Raw genomic sequence first — 22973 nt, 5'->3', positions numbered from 1 at the left:
GCTGGGAAAACCAGCTAGCCATGTGCAGAAAGCAGAAACTGGACCCCTTCCTGACACCTTACACTAAAATTAACTCCAGATAGATTAAAGACTTAAACATAAGACCTAGCACCATAAAAGCCCTAGAAGAAATCTAGGCAAAACCATTCAGGACATAGGCGTAGGCAAGGACTTCATGACCAAAACACCAAAAGCATTGGCAACAAAAGCCAAAATAGACAAATGGGACCTAATCAAACTCCACAGCATCGGTACAGCAAAAGAAACATTCATTACAGTGAAACAGCAACCAACAGAATGGGAAAAAATGTTTGCAGTCTAGCCATCTGACAAAGGGCTGATATCCAGAATCTACAAAGAACTAAAACAGATTTACTAGAAAAAAACAAAAAAGCCCATTCAAAAGTGGGCAAAGGATATGAACAGACACTTTACAAAAGAAGACATATATGAGGCCAACAAACATATGAAAAAATGCTCATCATCACTGGTCATTAGAGAAATGCAAATCAAAACTACATTGAGATACCATCTCACGCCAGTTAGAATGGCGATCATTAAAAAATCTGGAGACAACAGATGCTGGAGAGAATGTGGAGAAATAGGAACACTTTTACACTGTTGGTTGGAGTGTAAATTAGTTCAACCATTGTGAAAGACAGTGTGGCAATTCCTCAAGGACCTAGAAATAGAAATTCCATTTGACCCAGCAATCCCATTACTGGGTATATATCCAAAGGATTATAAATTGTTCTATTATAACATGCAAACGAATGTTCATTGCAGCACTGTTTACAATAGCAAAGACTTGGAACAAACCCAAAGGCCCATCGATGATAGACTGGACAGGGAAAATGTGGCACATGTACACCATGGAATACTATGCAGCCACAAAAAACGATGAGTTCATGTCCTTTGTAGAGACATGGATGAACCTCAGGAACCATCATTCTCAGCAAACTGATACAAGAACAGAAAATCAAACACCGCATGTTCTCACTCATAGGCAGGTGTTGAACAATGAGAACACATGGACACAGGGAGGGAGCATCATACACTGGGGTCTGTTGGGGGAAAACAGGGGAGGAACAGTCGGGGGTGGGGAGTTGTGGAGAGATAGCATGGGGAGAAATGCCAGATATAGGTGATGGGGAGGAAGGCAGCAAATCACACTGCCATGTGTGTACCTATGCAACAATTTCTTGCATGTTCTTCACATGTACCCCAAAACCTAAAATGTAATAAAATAAAGAAAAATACTGAAGTCTAGGTTCCACCTCCCACCAATTACTTTAGATTCTCTAGTGGTAAAGCCTAGACACTGAAAGTTTTTCCAAGATCCTTGAGGGGTTCTAATGGGTAACCTGCTTAACGGTAGACTCATAAGCCAGGGTAAAGTGTTTTTATTTTAAGTTTGATGGGAAGCCATTGACAGATTCTAAGCAGGAAAATGAAAATATCTGGATTATATTCTTAAAAGATCACTCTACAACTTTAGTGAACAGATTATCGAATGCAACATATTCTAACATATCTACAAATGTTTAAATGACAAAACTGATGTCTTCTTAAAAACTCTGTAAAGTAGAACTCCATTTGCCAAATGCATTTTCCACCAAAGGCTCAATAAGGGGCCCAAGGATGGTGCGTTAGAATTTTTGGAAATGTCCGTGGTTACAGTAGATCCTGCAAAAAGCAAATGATGGAATATTGACAATTGGCTATCAGGGGCGAAGGTTATAGGGAGAAGGCTAAGAAATGAGCCATGTTCCCAGTACTTCACAACTCTCTTGAGTGACAATGTATCCCTTTTGGCACCTTCCTCACAAAACTAAAGCTGCCTTTTCTGAATTGCTACTCCATGGGAGACACTGTGCAGCAGGAAGCCAAACATTTGTTCACTATGGGAAACAGAAAAGAATAAAATGGATTCAGGGAAAATTACTAAGAAGAAATGTAGAGTCTCTTACCTGAAGCAACATAGAAAAAGGCTTGCTAAGATTAAAGAAATGTGCTGGTTGAACTCTCAGGGTGATATGGTTTGAACTCTCACCTCAAATTATAATCCCCATAATCCCCATGTGTCATGGGGAACCAGGTGGAGGTGACTGGATCATGGGGTGGTTTCCCCCATGCTGTTCTTGTGATAGTGAATGAGTTCTCATGAAATGTGATGGTTTTAAAAGCATCTGGTATTTCCCCTGCTTGTACTCACTCCCTCCTGTTGCCCTGTGAAGAAGGTACCTGCTTCTACTTTGCCTTCCGTCTTGATTGCAAGTTTCCTGAGGCCTCCCCTTCAATGAAGATCTGTGAGTCAATTAAACGTTTTTCCTTTATTAATTACCTAGTCAGGCATTTCTTCATAGCTGTGTGAGAATAGACTAATACACACGGCAGCCAACCCTATGAGATGGTATCATTCCTCTCCGCAGAGACTGCCTGCCTGCAGCTACCTAAATCTGGAAGAGTTTAAGGGAGCTATTAGAAACAAACATGAAGCATCAGAGGAGCTGGACTGGCTAAGGCCCCTCTTTAAGTTGTTAACCTTTTAACAGCAGTCAACAGAGTGTAAAATCAGGATTTTAGCAGTTTCTACTACGTCAAATCCTAAGATACTTCAACTCCACATTCCTGGAGGCATGAGTTGCGCTCTGTTAAAGACTGCCTTTCCCTTCTCTGTTATTTTTGGCTCTATCTCTATGGTTCTGCAAAATGGCTTTCACTTCAAACAGCCTTGTTTCTAACTATGAGACTGGCTTGCAAATCAGCAATAAAGTTCTATGCATTCAGAAAGTGATGTGGATTCTGAATAACTGGGTTTTTTTTTTTTTTAATAGCGGAAGAATACAAAACTAAGGATTTAGGAATCATAAAAGGCAAGTAAGTCATAAAATTGAAAAGCATATATTTACTTTTCATTTCCAGGAAAAAAAATATGTACACAAAATATATTCTACTTGCAAATATTTGTAAATTTTAATATCAAATCAAAGTTATACCCTTCATTATTTTCTTTTCCAATATATTTCCCACACGGATGGATCATAAGGATATGTAGATATACCTATAAGATATGTAACTTCATCACTAATGTCACTAACCTTTGGCAAATTCCACACATTTACAGTGGTCTTCAATGACTTTAAAACTCCAAGGACCCTTAAAAGATTTCCCTAAAACTCCTAATCAAAATTACTGTAAAGTACATTTAAAATAGAAGTGCTGCTTAATGGAGATGATCAAGTACAACAGTGTGTTGCTACCAACATGATTATGACTTCATTATATAATGTCCTTATGTCTGGAGTTATTCCATGCAGAGTTCCCAGATTTGAAGTTTCTTCCCTCTTCAACTTCATGGATCATCAAGAATGGTAAAAGAAATACCTTTCAGACTGGAGTTCCTTATTTGGTGGGATTCCTTGGTCATTTTACTTTTGTTTTCTTTCTTGGACTAAATGGATTTGGCTTTCGCTGCAATGTTTATTTTTATATACATGCCCAAAGGGCTTCTAGTGTGTTTTTATAAATCTAACAAATACCTCATAATTAAGTTTGTTAAAACAAAAGATGTTGTCTATTACTAAAAAAGTATACTCTTAATTAAATAAGGAGCCAAGTGCATACTTTAATGTAGTTCCCTGTAGGCCCAGGCACCAGGCCCAGCCCCCCTAAACTCAGGGACCAGAACCCAGCTCATACCCATGTATCCTGGTTCCAGGACCACCCCAGTGCTATGCTGGACTCTGAACACTCAGCCTCGAGGCCTGCCACAGCACCATGTTAGGTCCCATCGACCCAAGTTCAGGCTGTTCTCCATGAACTCAGGGTTCAAAGCTACCCTCAGAGACTTAGTTGATAGGCCCACTTGCCTGCAGAGTCAGGCACCAGGCCAGTCCACCTAAGGACTCCAGGAGCAAGCCAAATGAAAGACCCCACCAGATGATTTGCCCAGAATGCCTGGCTGGGGTGGCTAGTAAAAAGCTTTCCCTATCAAGGCCAGTCTATAAAGACTGGATGTCCACTTCTTCAAATGCACAGACACCAATGCAAGCCCATGAGGATCACTAACAATCAGGGAACCAAAACCACCAGAAGAATAAAATAAAGCACCAGAAACTGACACTAAATGAACGGAGACCTATGAACTGCCTGGCAAAGTATTCAAAATGATGGTCTTAAAGAAACAGTAAGTTAAAGAGAACACACACTACTAAATGGTATCAGGAAAACAACATATAAACAAAGTGAAAAGCTCAACAAAGAGATAGAAACCATAGTTACATATTTTTTGTGGTAAGAACATTTCAAGTCTACTGTCTTAGCAATTTTTAAGTATACAATATGGTATACTATAGTCATTATGCTGTACATTAGATCTTGAGAACTTATTCATTCAGCCTGACTTTGTACCCTTTAACAAACACTTTCTCATTTTTCCCATTCCCCAGTCCCTGACAACCATCACTCTACTCTCTGATTCTATGAGTTTGATTTTTTAGATTTCACATATAAGTGAGATAATATAGTATTTGCTTTTCAGTGGCTGGCTTATTTCACTTAGCATAATGTCCTCCAGGTTTATTCACATTATTGCAAATGACAATGATATGGTTTGGCTGTGTCCCCATTCAAATCTCAACTTGAATTGTGTCTCCCAGAATTCCTATGTGTTGTGAGAGAGACACAGGGGGAAGTAATTAAATCATGGAGGCTGGTCTTTCTTGTACTGTTCTCATGATAGTAACTAAGTCTCACGAGATCTGATGGGTTTACCAGGGGCTTCCACTTTCACTTCTTCCTCATTTCCTCTTGCTGCAGTGACGTAAGAAGTGCCTTTTGCCTCCCACCATGATTCTGAGGTCTCCCCAACCATGTGGAACTGTAAGTCCAATTAAATCTTTTTCTTCCCAGTCTCTGGTATATCTTTATCAGTAGTGTGAAAACGGATTAACAGAGACAGAATTTCCTTCTGTTTAAAGGCTGAATAATATTTCATTCTGTATGAATACATGTTAATTACCGATCTTGGCTATTATGAAAATGCCACAATGAACACGGGAGCATAGATATTGCTTCAAGATACTGACTTTATTTCCTCTGTATCTATCCCAGAAGTGGGACTGCTGCATCATTTAGTAGTTCTGTTTTTAATTTGTGAGGACCCTCCATACTATTTTCTATAATGTGTGTACTAATTTACATTCCCATCAACAGTGTACAAGCCTTTCTTCTCCATATGCTCACCAACATTTGTTACCTTTTATCTTTTCAATATTAGCCACTCTAACAGGTATAAAGCAATATTTAATTGTGGTTGTAATTTGCATTTCTTTAATGATAAGTGATGTTGACCACTTTGTATATATATCTGTTGGCCATTTGTATGTCCAAAAGGTATATTGTAAAATGCCTGAGAAATATCTATTCAGGTTCTTTGCCCATTTTAAAATTGTGTTGTTTTATTGCTTCTAAGTTGAGTTCCTTATTAACCCCTTGTCAGATATATTTGCAAATATTTTCTCCCCTTTGGTAGAGTGACTCTTTACTCTGTCGATTGTTTCCTTTGCTGTGCAGCAGCTTTTTAAGTTTGGTGCAATCTTACCTATTTTTGCTTTGGCTGCCTATGCTTTTGGTATCATCTCCAAAATATTGTTATCCAGACCAATATCTATCTGGAAGCTTTTCCCCTATCTTTTCTTCTAGTAGTTTTATAGTTTGAGTCTTACATTTATGTATTTAATCCATTCTTAGTTGATTTTTGTATATGGCATGAGATAAAGGTCTAATCTTACTGTGCATGTGGATATACAATTTTCTCAGTACCATTTATTGAAAAGACTATCCTTTCCCCTTTGTGTGTTCTAGGCTCCTTCATTGAAAATTAATTGGCCATAAATAGTATCTTACTTCTGGGCTCTCTATTCTGGTTCCATTGGTCCACATAGTTGTTTTTAAAGCCACTATCATGTTATTTTGATTACTATTCCTTTGTAGAATATTTTGAAACCAGATAGTGTGGTGCCTCCAATGTTGTTTCTCAAGATTGCTTTGGCTATTTGAGATATTTTGTGGTTCCATATGAATTTTAGCATTTTTTTTCTATTTCTGTGAAAAAAGTCATCGGAATTTTTGCAGAGATTGATTGCATTGAACCTGTAGATTGCTTTGGGTGATATCTTTAGTGTTTTCCATATATAAGATCATATCATTTGGAAATAGAAAAATATTTTCTCCATCTTTTCTGATTTGGGTACATTTTATTTCTTTTTCTTGCCTAATTGCTTTAACTAGGACTTTCGATAATACATTGAATAGAGTGGTGAGAGTAGGCATCCTTGACCTGTCCCTGACCTTAGAGGAAAACCTTTCAGCTTTTTACCACTATGCATAATGTTAGCTGTGACTTTGTCATATATGGCCTTTATTATGTTTTGTATCTGTGGTCACAAAGGATATTGGTCTGTAATTTTCTTGTAGTGTGCTTGCCTGGCTTTGGTATCAGGGTAATAATGGCTTCATAAAATGAGTCTGAAAGTATTTCCTCCTTTTCAATTTTTTGAGAGTTTGAAAAGGTTTGGTGTTAGTTCTTCTTTAAATGTTTGGTTGAATTCACAGGTTAAGCCATCACATAATGGGATTTTCTCTGGTGGCATGTTTTTGATTGCCAATTCAATCTCCTAACTCATTATTGATTTGTTCACATCTTTTCATTTCTTCATGATTCAGTCTTGAAAGGTTATATATTTCTAGGAATTTTTCAATTTCTTCTAAGTTATTCAGTTTGTTGGTGTATAGTAGTTTCATGATCCTTGTATTTCTGTGCTATCAGTTGTGATGTTTGTTCTTTTGTTTATAATCTTGTCTCTTCTCTTACTTTCTTAGTCTAGCTAAAAGTATGTAAATTTTATCTCTTCAAAAAAATCAACTCTTAGTTACATTGATCTTTTCTGTGGTTTTTCTATTCTATTTCATTTTTTCAACTAGACATCAATTATGTGTCCATGAAGGAAATGGAGTTAAAAAGTGTGCCGTCCCTGCCTTCAAGAAGCTTACAAATGATGGGAGAGACAAACTGCTGTCTCATCAATTTCAAAATATACATTTTTATATATTAATGTCTCTGAAATCAGGATACAGCTTCAATTGACAGAATCTCACAAAACTGCTGAAGAGTTTGTTACCATTGTGTACACATATGTACACTTGCTTTTGCTTGTTTGTTTGCTCATGGGTTAAAGGAACAATTGTAATCCATCCATGTTTTAGTCAACAAATTACTCTTTTCCATTTGGGAAAAGAATATGAATTCTAGTTGTTGCCTAAAAGCATTTCTGTCAACACCTTTGGCTAAAATTTTAAAAATACCAGTATCAAAACCAGCAGAATGGCTGTTAGTAGCTTGGAAGACAATCCTGAAAACAATAGAAGAACATTCTGTTCCTGACCAACCAAAAGAACAGACAGAGAATATACTGAAACAACATGAACATCCACAACTAATCATAAAGTGCTTTAGAAGAGTCAGACTATCATGATAAATTTTCAAAATACATCAAAATATATTTATATTTTTATATTTATTTATAAGTTTATATTTATTTTTATTATATATTTTCCTATTTATTATTTTTATATTCTTTTTCTGCATGCACAAGAGGTATATAATCTAAATTCAGTCTAGAAGAGTTCTTTCATTAAGAAAAATATGAAAATTCTAGGTGATAAAATCTTACATCGTAATTTAATTTGAAGTCCTTTTTTTTCTTAGTGGTACATCTTACAACTGAGTGCATCTTGGAGTTAATGGAATACAGTAGTTATTATAGTTCAGAATAATAAGTGCCATGAAAAAGGCCATTAAGTAATGCTGAAACAAAGAGAGAATACATATAAATTAAATTCAAGATTTACAGAAATTCAGAGTAGGAAGTGAAGATAAGTTTTAAAAGTTAGTAAATTGGCCCACAGGCTCTCGGGGTGGTTCAGGCAGCATGAACAGTGCAAGAAAGCATGGAAGTGGTAGGCAGGAAGTCATGTTGGGGAAACTGCAAGTCATTCCTTCAGGCTGGAGTTGAAAGGTAAATGTTAGTTGCACAGTTGAAGTCTCATAGGGGCCAGATAAAAAAGCGCACGGTGTGCTAAACAGCATAATTTGAATGTCATCTTGCAAACTGTGAGATATGATTTAAAATTTTAAAGTAGGGGAAAAGTTAGAAAGAACAAAAATCAGTATTATAAGGATGGATTGGGCAGATCCCAAGCTGGAAAGCTTAGAAAGCTAGTGTTGACAAAGTCAGTGAGAAGAGCTGAGCATCAGAAATAAAGCTACTGTAGCCCTTGGCTTGGCTGCTGGCAGCAGCAAGGTACCCACCCATTGGCCCACCATGGGTTTAAAAATATGTATATATTAATAATACTGTAATAAGAAGACATAAATAAAGCTACTGTAGAAGAAACAGAAATACTGAAAAAACACAAATAAAAATGTGATAAGGTACTCAGCAATTAAAAGGAACTAACCACTGATACATACAACAACATAGATGACTCTCAAATGTATTATGTAAGTGAAAGAAACCAGATGCAAAAGGCACATGGTGTATAATTCCATTAATATGACATTCTGGAAAGGCAGAACTAATGGGGATATAAAACAGCAGTTGCCAGGGGCTGGGTTTGGGTGGACTACACAAGGGAACAAGAGAATTTTTCAAGGTGATGGAAATGCCCTATATCTCAATTGTGGTAGTGGCCCTGCTACCAAATGTGTTTGTCAAAATGGACTGAATTTTCCTATGTATGAATCATACCTTCAGTAAATGTGACTTTAAAAACACCATCAAAAATGTGTTAAGATGGAACACAGCCACACTCATACACTGATGTATTGCCTATGTCTGCTTTTCTACTATAATAGCAGAGTTGAGAAGTTTTCACAAAGACTGCATGATCCACAAAGCCTAAAAATACTTCCTATCTGGCACTTTACAGAAAAAGTTTGTCAACCCTGATATATGGTAATATTACCAATTTGTTTTGTTCTCATTAAAAAATCTTAATTGTTGGCCAGGCATGGTGACTCATGCCTATAATCTCAGCACACTGGAAGACCAAGGTAGGCAGACCACTTGAGGCCAGGAGTTCAAGAACAGCCCGCCCAATATGGTAAAACCCCATCTCTACTAAAAATACAAGAATTAGCCAGGCATGGTAGCACACACCTGTAATCCCAGTTACTCAGGTGGTTAAGTTATGAGAATTGTTTAAATCTTTGAGACAGACACTGCAGTGAGCTGAGATTGCACCACTGCACTCCAGCCTGGGTGATAGAGCGAGACTTTGTGTCAAAACAAAACAAAAAACTTAATTGCTCACAAGAAGAATAGAAAGATAATAACTGAATATGCACAGACCCTCTATTCAAACTATTTGGGCAATAGAAATGAGTTGTTTTTCAAATATATCCTGAATTAAGTTTCTAAATGGAAAGAGTATTCAGTTCTCAATAACAGTCATAGATTTTTTTTCCCTAAGCCACGTGTGATGGCTCACGCCTGTAATCCCAACATTTTGGGAAGCCGAGGAGGGATGATTGCTTGAGCTCAGGAGTTCGAGACCATCCTGGGTAATAGGACAAAACCCCATCTCTACCAAAAATACAGTTTAAAAAATAGCCAGCCGCCATGCATAGTTGTGTGCACCTGTAGTCCCAGCTACTTGGGAGGCTGAGGTGGGAGGATGGTTTGAGCCTGGGAGATGAGGGTTGCAGTGAGCTGAGATTGTGCCATTGCACTCCAGCCTGGGTGACAAAGTCAGGCCCTGTCTCAAAAAAGAAAAAGAAATTTCCACAAAACCTTCCCATTATAATTGCATCTCCCAATTCCCAACAAATATATTGTCTAAATCATACATTTGTTGGAAATTTTTTCTTGTTAGACTAATAATAGGTCTTTTAGTTAAGTGATTAGCCACAACCTGCAAAACTGCTTATCTATATACTTCTGTGTGTTCGAGACTTGAAGTATACATTAGATAGACATTATCAATTAGACATTATCAAATGGCTTTCAATTCTCTTTTGAAGCTGGAATATATGGATAACAAAGTTTCTGGCATTTTTGCATAAAAATAAAGTGTAAGTTCTGCAAGAAGATTTTTTTAAATGTGATAAGGGAAGAAATTAAGCTAGTTGCCTAAGTAAGATTTCTTCATTATATACTAGTTTTACTTACTTCATTATTTATTTTTTTAAAAATGAAGAACTGTTAAGTGTTAATATGCATATGCATCTGCAACAGTTATAATGGTGAGTTACAATTAGTTGGATATAAATTTGAGTTACATTTTCTAGTGATGGCAATGTATTGCATAGAAGTGTCCATACTATATTTTGTTCAATAAAGTACACTTGTGAAGTAACTTACTAAGATAAGAGTTGTAGTTTTACAATTTAATTTGTAAAATTCCCTGTGTGAGCAATTGCCACCTGCTTATTAGTACCTTGATGAAACTTACTAAAGTAAATATTCCATACAAGAGAAAATATTTATCATTTTACGAGTATGAGTGACACTAAATTACTAAAATTCATTGTAATTTCAATAATGCATTAAATTATGGCAAATAATATTGCAAATACTTATAATCTTCTTATAGCATGCTTTTGCTATATAGGCAACAAATTTGAAATCATATTTATTGAAAATTTCACTTCAATTAGAAATTTTATTCTGCTAACTCTTTAGGCACTGTGATGATTAATTTTATGTGTCAACTTGACTGGGCTATGGGATGCTCAGATATTTGGTTAAATAGTATTCTTGGGGTGTTTGTGAAGGTATTTCTGGATGAGATTGGCAGTTGAACTGGTAGATTGAGTAAATCAGATGGCCTTCCCCAATATGGGTGGGTTTTATCTAACCAGTTGGAGGCCTGAATAGAACAAAAAGGAGAAAGAGAGAATTTGCTTTCTCTACCTGTTACTGAGCTGGGATATTAGCCTTCCTTTCTCAGACTGGAACTTAAACCACTGGCTCTCTTAGTTCTCAGCCCTTCAGGCTCCTCTTAGAACTATACCACCACACCACCTCTTTCCTGGCTCTCCAGCTTGCAGATGGCAGATCATGAGAGTTCTCAGCCTCCATGATTTCATACACCAATTTCTTAATATACATCTCTAGAGGTTCTGTTTCTCTAGGAAATCCTGATTAATACAGGCATTAATTTTATAATCTGATAGGTTGGAAGGTATTTTAAATTTAAAATATTCTACATAAAAGAGACAGGAGACAAAGCAGTATCATTATTAAAGAAAAACTGGGACAGGCTCAGTGGCTCATGCCTGAAACCCAGCACGCTGGGAGACCGAGGAGGAATGATCACCTGAGGTCAAGAGTTCGAGACCAGCCTGACCAATATGGCGAAACCCTGTCACTGTTAAAAATACAAAAATTAGACAGGTATGATGGTGCACACCTATAATCCCAGCTACTCAGGGGGCTGAGGCAGGAGAATCACTTGAACCTGGGAGACAGAGGTTGCTGTGAACCATGATCACACCATTGCACTCCAACCTGGGCAACAGAGCGAGACTCCATCTCAAAAAAGAGAGAGAGAGAAACTAGAGAAGATATGAAACAGAAGCCTTGGTAAGCCTGAGATTTGAAAAGGATTGCTAGAGTCAACCATTTTAAAGCTCTGATGTGATCAACAATATACATGGTTCTCGAAAAATAGATTTTATAATAAAAGAAATCTGAAGGCGTTGAAGTAAATTCTTATATAGGTAGCATTGTAAGAGCTATTCTTTGTGAAAAAAACAAAAAATACTAAGAAGACAGGAAGGATGACAGATTGTAGCAAAATAAAAAAGCAAGAAAACAAGATGAGCAACAGAATCATGTAAAAGTCAGCTCTGGTTGGGTAGGGTGCTTCACACTTGTAATCCCAGAGTTTTAGGAGGCTGAGGTGTAGGACGACTTAAGAACAGAAGTTTGAAGCTGCAGTGAGCTATGATTGCACCACTGTACTCCAGTCTGGGAGACAGAGCAAAAACCTGCCTCTTAAAAAAAATTTTTTTTAAGTCAGCCTCAAAAAAAAAGTCAGCCTCCAAGGTCCAAGGTTAAGTAAAAAACACTTAAATGAATCCAAATGTCTTGAAATAGTCATGAGAGAAAAGCACAAAGTCAAGGCAAAGGCAAGGAGCACAGCAATGAATCCAAGAAAGAGAGCAATAAAAACAAAGGACAGAAAATAAAAGAAGTCAAGACGAGATATTTCAACTATATTTGGATAAACAAGAAGGGATTGTAGATTAGATGGAAGAGTGGGGAAAGGATTTGGTCTGAGTTTCTGAGTTTAGCTATAGAAAGAAAAACTTAGCTAAGGAGTCAATGAAGATCCTAAGATTTCAATATACTTTAGACCATGATTGTTTTCACTAAAAGTCCCATAAACTTATGTGCGCTTAAATTTTAGATTAAATTTGACTTGATGTTTAATCTAACTAGTACTTGATCAGAAGGAAAAGATCTCAGATCTAGTGTATTTATGATGATGTAGAAAGAAATCTGGAAATATGCCCTTATCTGGTTGTGAAGAAAAGAGTAACTTGTATTTCTTCAACACTATGAAATCATTGGCTTCAACACAAAAAAAAGAATAATCAGTTAGAAGACTCTGACCTAACGCTTGAGCCAAATGATTTATGACTTTTATAACCTACTATAAAGCTTACTTTACGTACTGCCTCAAATCTGTGTTAAAGCTCTGTTTTCCTTTTAATTCATATGAAATGCAGTTCTAAAAATAATCAAGTCTAAAAATAGGCAAAAACCACAGATTAAGTGTAGCTTTACACATGTACAAATAACAGGGAAGTCTCCACATTTTCTAGGAAAACAGATGGTGGATCTACTTGTTCCCACTACATTCTCTATGTTGCATCAAACCTCTGGAACTTTTTCATCAATGCACACTATATTATTATAAAAACCAAATTCATTCTTTAAGTTTATTAATTCGTGTGTCCCCCAGAAAAGTTTTATATTTGATCTCAGGGGCTTGGTTTCTATAATAAGAAGCAGCTGATTATTTACATGGAAGGAAGCTATATAGTGAAAGAAACAAATTCACCTCTAAAACATGTTAGTTATTATATCTCTCTATCCCTTTATAAAGTATATACTTCCAGGAACCTCTTTTCTCTAAACATTTTCTCTAAAGATTAATGAGCTGAAAAGCAGAATGGGAAAAGAAAAGGAGTTTTCAGCATATGTGCTTAATTTGCTTATCTCTACTGTTTACCCAAACCTTGTTGGACATCTAAAAGGTTAACAGGATATGTACAAAGGATGGGTAAATATTTTTATGGAAAACGTACGTGACTTTCAATTATCATCATCTGTATTTTTCAGAGATTAGATTAATAAGACATGACTAAATGACCTTATTCTGTGACAGAAACTAGAAGACACCCAGTTTGTAACTCCAAAGAGTATCAACAAATAGAAAGGCCTGCCATCAACTTTAACGGAAGCATCTTCCTACCCTTATTCATCCATCCATTAACAAACTGAACAGAAAACAAAACAAAACAAAAATTAAAATAATGTTTTGGTGAGTTTATTGTCACTCTCTAAAAATATATGAGAAAATCTGTTCTCAGATTCCTAAACTAATTCTTTTACATATCAAGATAGCATCCTCAATGGCAGGATACTTTGGGAGGCCTTCCAGTGTAGCTATGAGATCTGAATTATTAGATATACACATACTCTTTTGTTTGGTTCATCTTTTAAAGGACAGCAGCATGAAGTGAACATAAATTTCATAGCTCAAACATACTGTATAAAACTGACTACAAAAACCTCATACAGAAACAGCACTGTTTGGAAAAACTGATGACACATACATTTCCAGTTTTCATTAGAATGAGAGTTTTTATTTTAATGTGAAGAAAATATTCATACCATACATAATTATATAAATAACACTAATAGCAAATGAAGGTGGAATCAAAAAGGAAAGAAATATTTTTTCTTCAAGATTTTCTCCATATGATTTCAAAGCAATGGCACATGAAAAAGGTAAACTATGCTATGATCTAAATATCTAAAATCTAAGATATTTAGAATAAACATTAACTTGTTTTACAAAATATATTAATGATTCTGGAGGGGGGCATCCCTTATTGTTGGTAGAAAAGCATTTTCACTGGAAATCAGAAGGTTGATGGTGAACGGGTTGGTGAAATGATAAAGTACACACTCAGATCATTTCTGCTGTGAGCTATGGAAGGGTATGAACATATGAACCAGCATACTGAGCCTACCATCTATCTTTTAATCTCTGACAAAGGCACCAAGAGAAGTGATTATGGAGGAAGACAGGGTGTCCTCCGTGGTATCTTCCATAAATTAAGTTAGAAATAGATATATCCTCACAAATATCCTTATTTCCCTTAAAAAATCCAGTAGTCCCAGAATCAATTTATAAAAACTCATTGCAAAATTTCTTTTCTGTGGGTTCTAAAACATGCCACCTGCTATAAAAGGTGGAAATTTATTTTCTGTTACCTATATGTTTCTCTTTCAAGACTCAGGGTATCTCTACTAGTCTAAATGTCTTCACTTTAACTCATATCCTTTGCAATTTCATAAACTTGGATCATATGCTCCTTCACAGAGTTCATCTTTTAAGATTACAGAGATCCTTAGTAAATATTTGAACATTTTAAGTTCTTTAATCCATTAATTACTTTAACTACCTTTACCTCCTTTCTTACCTACCTACCTTTACCTGTCTTTCTTGAAATATGACAATGAAAACTACACAAAATAATAGAGATGTGAATCCCCCATAGTTTTATACAAAGATGGGATATTTTCTCTTTTGTTTTCAAAACTATTTTCAAGGAACTCAAAATCCTAAATAGCACCTTGGTGCTCTGAATGAATTAAATTACCCAGAAAAAAGAAAAAAAATTAATAAAGAGAATTATTTAAAGAGAATTCTCATGTATATATTTACAATAGATTCTTCTACTTGTAGCCCAAAAGTTACTGGTAACATGTAGTTCCACTTCCTTCTAAACTCTGGCCAATTCAATCAATAGGCATAAAATACCTTAAAGCAGCAGGAAAGGAATCTCAATAGAATCATGTGAAATAAGAGCAACTAGCAAAATTTTCTATGATCTAAGGTCACAACAACTAACTGGTTTAAACGTTGTTTTTCAGAATAAAAGAATATTTTAAATATGAATATATTTAGTGTCAGAAACAAAAAGTAAAACAAAAAAAAAACTTAAAACACAAAACTTGTCCTAAAATGTAAGTAAATAGTATCACATTTACTTTCAAAGTCATTCAAAGAATAAAAAGAGACTCTTTTGTTATAACTAATAAGTTATCATAAGCAGCCAACTACTGACATACAGATTTAAAAATTAGCAGGATAAAAACGTCTCAGATGTGATCATTATTTTTTTGTTGTTTTTTTGTTTTATTGTATTTTAGGTTCTGGGGTACATATGCAGATCATGCAGTATTGTTGCATAGGTAACATACATGGCAATGTGGTTTGCTGCCTCCATCTCCCTGCCACCTACATCTGGCATTTTTCCCCATGTTATCCCACCGCAACCTCCCCACCCCGCTGCTGTCCCTCTCTTGCCCCCTCCAACAGACCCCAGTGTGTGATGCTCCCCTCCCTGTGTCCATGTGTTCTCATTGTTCAACACTGGCCTATGAGTGAGAACATGTGGTGCATGATTTTCTGTTCTTGTGTGAGTTTGCTGATAATTATGGTTTCCAGATTCATCCATGTCCCTACGAAGGACACAAACTCATCATTTTTTATTTCTGTATAGTATTTCATGGTGTATTTAAAAAAAAAGACAAAAATTCATTCTATATGCACACCAGCTGTAGTTTTCCCTTATCACCATATTGTACACAATATGTAAACCCACCAAAATAATCTATTCAAAAAACCCACCAAAATTTTGTAGAGAAAAAAGACTTGTACATTGAAAACTATAAAACGTTGCTGAAAGAAATTAAAGAAGACATAAATAAATGAAAAAACATTCATGTTCATGGATTGGAAGATTTCGCTTATTAAGATGACAGTACTACTCAGAGTGATCTACAGATTAAATACAATGTCTATCGAAATCTCAATGGCTTTTTTTTTCTAAGTAATAGAAAAACCCATCCTAAAATTCATATGGAATCTCAAGGGACTCCGAATACCAAAAATAATCCTGGAAAGGAAGAACAAATTTGGAAGTTGTATACTTTGATTCCAAAATTTACTATAAAACTACCACAATCAAAACAGTGTGATGCTTGCATAAGGACAGACATATGGGCCAATGGAATAGAACAGAGAGACCAGAAGTAAATCCTTGCAAATATGGTCAAATGATTTTTAATAAGAGTGCTAAGGCCATCCAATGGGGAAAGTAGAGTCTTTTCAACATTGGTGCTGAAAAAACCGGATATTCACATTCAAAAAATTGAAGCTTAATCCTTATCTTACATTATATACAAAAATTAATTCAGAAAGAATCAGATACCTAAAAGTAAGACCTAAAACTGTAAAATGCTAGGAGGAAAACATAGGGGAAAATTCACGACATTGGACGTTACGATAAATTCTTAATTGTAACACCAACACAGGCAACAAAAGAAAAATGATAAATTGGACTTCACCAAAATTAAAAATTTTCGTACATCAAAAGATGTATAAAATCTTATTATTAAAATGGTAAAAAGAAAACCCACAGAATGAATTTAAATGTTTGAAAATCATATATGTGGAGAATGCAATCTACACCCAGAATACATTAAAAGACTTCTACAACTCAACAACAAAAAGTCAATTAAAAAAAAATAATAAAAGCTCAATTAGAACATGGGTAAGGACCACAGCCAACATCATACTGAACAGAAAAATGCTGGAAGCATTCTCCTTAATAACTGGAATAAGATAAGGATGTCCACTTTCACCATTCCTATTCAGCATAGAACTAGAAGTCCTAGCCAGAGCAATCAGGAAAGACAAAGAAATAAAAATAGGAAAAGGGGGAGTCAAGCTATCTCTCTTCACAGATGATATGTTTCTATACCTAAAAATCCCCACAGACTCCACCAAAAGGCTGCTAAATGTGTTAAGTGACTAAAGTTTCAGGATACAAAGTCAATGTACAAAAATCAGTAGCACTTCTATACACTAATAACATCCAAACTGAAAGCCAAATCAAGAACATAACCCCATTTACAACAGTCACAGAAAGAATAAAATATCTAGGAATACAGCTACCTAAGGAATTAATTTTCTCTACAACAAAAATTATAAAACACTGCTGAAAGAAATCAGAGATTACACAAACAAATGAAAAAACATTCTGTGCTCCTGAGAATTATGGTTGTTAAAATGGCCATTATGCCCAAAGCGATTTACGGATTCAATGCTATTCCTATGAAACTACCAACACCAGTTTTCACAGATTTAGAAAAAACTATTCTAAAATTCATGTAGATTCAAAAAACAGCCTGACTTGCCATGCAATCCTTAGCAAAAACAACAAAACCTGAGGCATCACACTACCTGACATCAAACAAAGCCACAGTAACCGAGACAGCATTTTTATTCTTTCTGTGGCTGTTGTAAATGGGATTGTGCTCTTGATTTGGCTTTAAATTTAGATGATACTGGTGTACAAAAATGCTAGTGATTTTTGTACTGTATTTTTATAGCTATTAATCAACCTCTTTTCACTCCTCCTTTCTCCTTACCCCTCCAGACTTCTGGAAAATAAATATCTCTTGAAAAACAGCCCCTGGTATGTTGTACATGTCAGATATCCTAGAATGTACTTTCAAAAGCTCCAAATAATTATAATTGCACCTTAATTTGAATAATTTGATTACTGTTTCGGTTCTTTACCTACATAATAAAAAGGTCATAACAAGAAGATATCTATAAATTCTGCTGATAGGCTAAGCATATATACTTGTAGTCCAAGTGCTGCTAAAAATGAACACTGTACCTGATAGAGCATAATAGGTTCTATGTTGTATCCTAAGGTATCAGCAAAGTTCTTAGCAATCACTGTTTTTCCACAACCCTACAAATGGAAACACAATTATTCAAGGGGTAAGTCAAAATAACCAAAAGCTAGGAAACTAAAAGTCTGCAGTGAGACGTCATTCTTACCTTTCCTCCAATTAAACATATATCCTTAACCATGTGAGACTGCATCATTTCAGCCTGTAGCTGCTTATGGCTCAAAGTCTGTATGAAACGGTCCGATGCACAAGGTTGACCTAATGGCCTGGTCCCGGCTGGCACCTATAATTAAAGAGAGGTCAATATAACATGGCCAGGCACAGTGGTTCACGTTTGCAATCCCACCACTTTGGGAGGCCAAGGTGGGCAGATCACTTGAGGTCAGTAGTTGCAGACCAGTCTGGCAAACATGGTGAAACCACGTCTCTACTAAAATAGAAAAAAATTAGCTGGGAATGGTGGTACACACCCAACTACTTGAGGGGCTGAGGTAGGAGAACAGCTTGAACCTAGGAGGCAGAGATTGCAGTGAGCTGAGATCATGCCACTGCACTCTAGCCTGGTCAACAGAGTGACACTCCATCTTTAAAAATACATACATACATACATACATACATATATATACACATACACACACAGAGATATATATGTATACATGTAAAACATGCATATGTTTTTCTCAAAATATCAGTAACTTAAAACATATAACTGCCACTTAAAAGTCCCCAACTAATAGCTTGCTCAATTTAATTCTTTACTATTTTTGATATTTCAATAGAGCAGCAACTATTTTTTCATTTCACAGATCTGATGATCATTATTAGAAAACTTCCAAATCAATTATTTCTCTAAAATTAAAGGACATGCTGCCCGACATATTCAAAAAAATCACATCATCTTAATGCTGTTTATAACTTATTATAAAGATGTCACTACTGGAAAATAAATTTTTTCCCCAAATTCTAGTTGTAAGCACAGAATTTAAAGTTAGTTCATTGAAATCTCTAAAGTCACCAATGATCTTCTGATTTCTAAAAGTCCACAAATCCTTTTCAGGTTTATCTTAATTTACCACTCAGAGGCATCTGTTCACAAATTCTCTCTTCCCATCTTTTCCACCTACTTCTCCTTTTATTTTTTATTCATCCCTATTAGTTCCCAAGGAACATGCTCTGCTGAGGACTCTGGGCTGATATGTACCACATGAACCAAAGAATTTTAAGTTTGGAAGCGATAAGATCAGACTTGCATTTAAGAATTTATCCTGGAATTTATCATGGAAAGCTAACTGGAAGAGACAATGAGGTTAAAAAGCTGTTACCAAAGGGAAGCAAATAATGAAGCCTTGCTCACAGCTCATGCTTCTGAACATATTGTTTAAACTGCCAAAAATGTCTTGTCCACTCCTGAGCCACTGGAAAAATTCTATGTTATTCTTCCAGGGTTAGCTCAAGCTTCACCTTCTCTCTGAAGCTTTCCCTATTCCATCTCCTGAATCCCAGTATTACTTCCTTCTCCATATCCCCAGTCATTCCAATGCAGTCTTAACTCATCTGCCCTATCCTAAACTATCAGCTAGACGAGCCATTCATCTGAATAAAACAGAGAGTACAGAGGGAAGAGTCCCTGTCTAGAAATCCCAGCTGTGCCATCTCCGAGCTGGTGACTCTGGATGAATCAATTAACCTCTTGTCATCGCAGTTTTCTACTCTACAAAATGGAGATAATAAAACTTACCTTCATGGATCTTGGGGGATTTAAATGGCATAATATATGCAAAGAGACAAATACAGTGAGTAGTATACAGTAAAATCATAATGTGAACCTAGCCCATGGTAGACATAATCAATATTCAATTGAATGAATAAGTACAGTAACATGAATTAATATTAATATCAAATATTAAAATGAAAAAGTTTTTCATGAGCTGGGCACAGTGGCATGCACCTGTAGTCCCAGCTTCTCAGGAGCTGAGGCAGGAGTATTGTTTGAGCTCAGGAAATCAAAACAAGCCTGGGCAATACAGTGAGCCTCCATAAAATGTGTGTATATGTATCCATATATATATATATATATAGATGGAATGGAGCTGATATATATATATATATATATATATATATATATATATATATATATAACGTGTATATGCAGATGGAGCTTTATGGCCAAATATTATTTCCCTCTTCTAAAAATCATTCAACCAGAGCAGGTCCTCTTTAAACTGTTTCACATAGCTAAGAAAGATTTTACTTGAAAACAGGGCTCTCTATCAGGTAAAATATGTTTCAAAACACTATTTCTTAACAAGGACTCATGGTAAAAAAAAGCTGTTATTAATCAACCCTTGACTTGATTTTCCCAGAGGTCAACTTTGGATTTTTGATGAAAGGCTTTCCCTATGTTTCTCCTGAACTTTTCCAGTGTGTAAACACACATGACTCTGGAGACATAGACATATGGATACAGACAGAAGCAGTATTATCAAGAAAGAAGGCTTATAAGGGATCATAAACCCAATTTAGGTCACAGAAACAAGCAGAACAAGGTACAGCTTAGAAAGAATAAACCTGTGTTTCATTACCTTAATGGTCACCTCTTTATCTGCAATCCGGATGGTCACAGAAGCTTGCGAGACATGGTTTTCTGTCATCTTCTCTACTCTTACAATTTCTTTAGGATGTAGAGAGCTTCCTGAATCTTGAAGTTCAAAGCGCTGTAAAATTACAAGAAAATCATGTAATTTACTTTTCATTTTAGCATTAACATTGGCTATCTGAAAGATTACACCTTAATTACAACTGAAATCCATTTTATATTATTATATAAAAGTAGAGGTTAAAAAAACTTAATGAGAATTTTTTTCTATTTGTACTTATACCATTCTACTTATACCAATTATTAAAGATGATATAAAATAATCCTTAAAATTTGCTAAATGACAAGAAATGGAATTGCTGAGTTCCTGACCTGGTTGAAGTTCATAGCTTACATTTCTTCATAATCAACTTCCTAGAAAGAGATACTAAGACCCTTCAAAACATGCTGAAATAAAACAAGGCCCTATCAGTTTATTCTTGAAATCAATCAAAGCTAATGTGTTATCTGAAATTCACGAAAACAGAATTTCTTGGACATCATTCTGCTGTATACTATGTAAATAGCTTAACTAATTAAAATTATTATAACAATTTTCCACAGCATATGGTACAGTGCCTTCTACACTGTAGGGGTCTCAATATTTGTCAACCTGGATTTAAAAGGCTAGAACCACCAGGCACAGTGACTCATGCCTGTAATCCCAGCACTTTGGGAGGCGAAGGCAGGTGGATCACCTGAGGTCAGGATTTGGCGACGAACCTGGTCAACATAGTGAAATCCTGTCTACTAAAAATACAAAAATTAGCCAGGCATGGTGGTGCACAGCTATAGTCCTAGCTACTCAGGAGGCTTAGGCACGAGAATCCCTTGAGCCTAGAGGCGGAGTTTGCGGTGAGTTGAGATCACGCCGCTGCACTACAGCATGGGCAAAAACAAAAACTCCATCTCAAAAAAAAAAAAAGAAAAGAAAAAAAGGCTAGGACCATTGATTCTTGATGTGGCCCAACTGTCAATGTTCTAACACTGACTATACCACCACATTCCAGGTAGTTACATCAAAACTGTGTACAAAGAATACAGATAAGTATGTGAAAGATGAGAATAAATTGATAATTAAGTTCTATGTCCTACTTATAGCCACATGTTTAATACAAAAAACTGAATTTATTTTTACTATTAAATAGTCAGAAGTTACCCCCAAAAGTGCTACACTAGTTTTGGAACATTATTACTATAGCGAGAGTTGAAACTCAATGAAATAATAGATCATCATGTATTCAGCAGAATGAAAGAACTCCAGAAAACAGATTTGGGAGGAAGGAAATCATGTTCAACCTCAACATTCTAAACATAACAGCCCAGTTCAAGTCCTCATTTTGATGTCATAGTACTCAAGACAATCACTAATTCCTTTCCCCAAACCCAAAAAAACCTGTGTATTTGTACTACCATTAAAAAGTTCTATATGTCATACAATTTATATATGCAAATCCCCCTAGTGTTACATAACTGGACAAGAATTGCTTCCATGTTATAGACAAATAGCAATTATTGACATCTTAATTTCATGAAAATAAAAGTTCCACTGTATTTTAAGAAGGACTCAATAGGAAAAAAGTAAGGCCTACCCAAGTAATTAAATTCATTAGAATTCAGAACCAATGGCTTGCCACAGTGGCTCATGCCTGTAATCCCAGCACTTCAGGAGGCAGAGGTGGGCAGATCATTTGAGGTCAGGAGTTCAAGACCAGCCTGGCCAACATGGTGAAACTCCATCTCCACCAAAAATACAAAAATTAGCCAGGCATGGTTGTGCCTGCCTGTAGTCCCAGCTGCTCAGGAGGCTGAGGCAGGAGAGTCACTTGAACCTGGGAAGAAGAGGTTGCAGTGAGCCAAGATGTGCCCCTGCACTCCAGCATTGGTGACAGAGTGAGACTCTGTCTCAAAAAAAAAAAATTAGAGGGACTCTCCAAGATGGCTGAATAGACAAAACTCCAGTGCACAACACCCAGTGAGAGAAATGCAGAAATCCAGAGATCTCCTAGCTCCAACTGAGGTACCAGGTGCATTTCAACCAGTCTGGTCCAACAGTGAGCAAAGCCCACCCAGGGCAAAAGGAGGCAGGGAGGGGTGATGCTTCACCCAGAAAGTGCATCTGACCAGCGAGTTGGAGGCTACTCCTCTGGTATTCCAGTCCAGATACATCGCTTCCCCCAAAGCCTCAGCAATACACAGAACAGGGTATCTTTGCCAGTCAAATGCCGGGAATTACAGGCGTGGAGTTGAATAATAAT

The 22973-nt window shown here is 36.1% G+C and overlaps 1 protein-coding gene across 4 annotated transcripts in view; it reads right to left on the bottom strand.

Moving 5' to 3' along the window:
• Positions 1-22973, bottom strand: part of VWA8 (von Willebrand factor A domain containing 8) — a 389600-nt gene that overhangs the window by 280692 nt on the left and 85935 nt on the right. For 3 of the 4 annotated variants that reach the window (XM_032294792.1, XM_032294790.1, XM_032294793.1), the window contains 3 exons: positions 20663-20794; positions 18229-18363; positions 18062-18139 (listed from right to left, as the gene is read on the bottom strand). In XM_032294792.1, coding sequence (XP_032150683.1) covers positions 18062-18139; positions 18229-18363; positions 20663-20794 — 345 coding nt within the window. Of the gene's footprint in view, positions 1-18061; positions 18140-18228; positions 18364-20662; positions 20795-21048; positions 21091-22973 lie in introns of all 4 variants that reach the window. The other variant, XM_032294794.1, reaches the window with a different exon arrangement.

Source organism: Sapajus apella, unplaced genomic scaffold (assembly GCF_009761245.1).
Source record: "Sapajus apella isolate SASKATOON/1434 unplaced genomic scaffold, GSC_monkey_1.0 scaffold32, whole genome shotgun sequence".
Lineage (NCBI taxonomy): Eukaryota > Metazoa > Chordata > Mammalia > Primates > Cebidae > Sapajus > Sapajus apella.
This window is presented reverse-complemented; position numbering and strand designations above follow the sequence as displayed.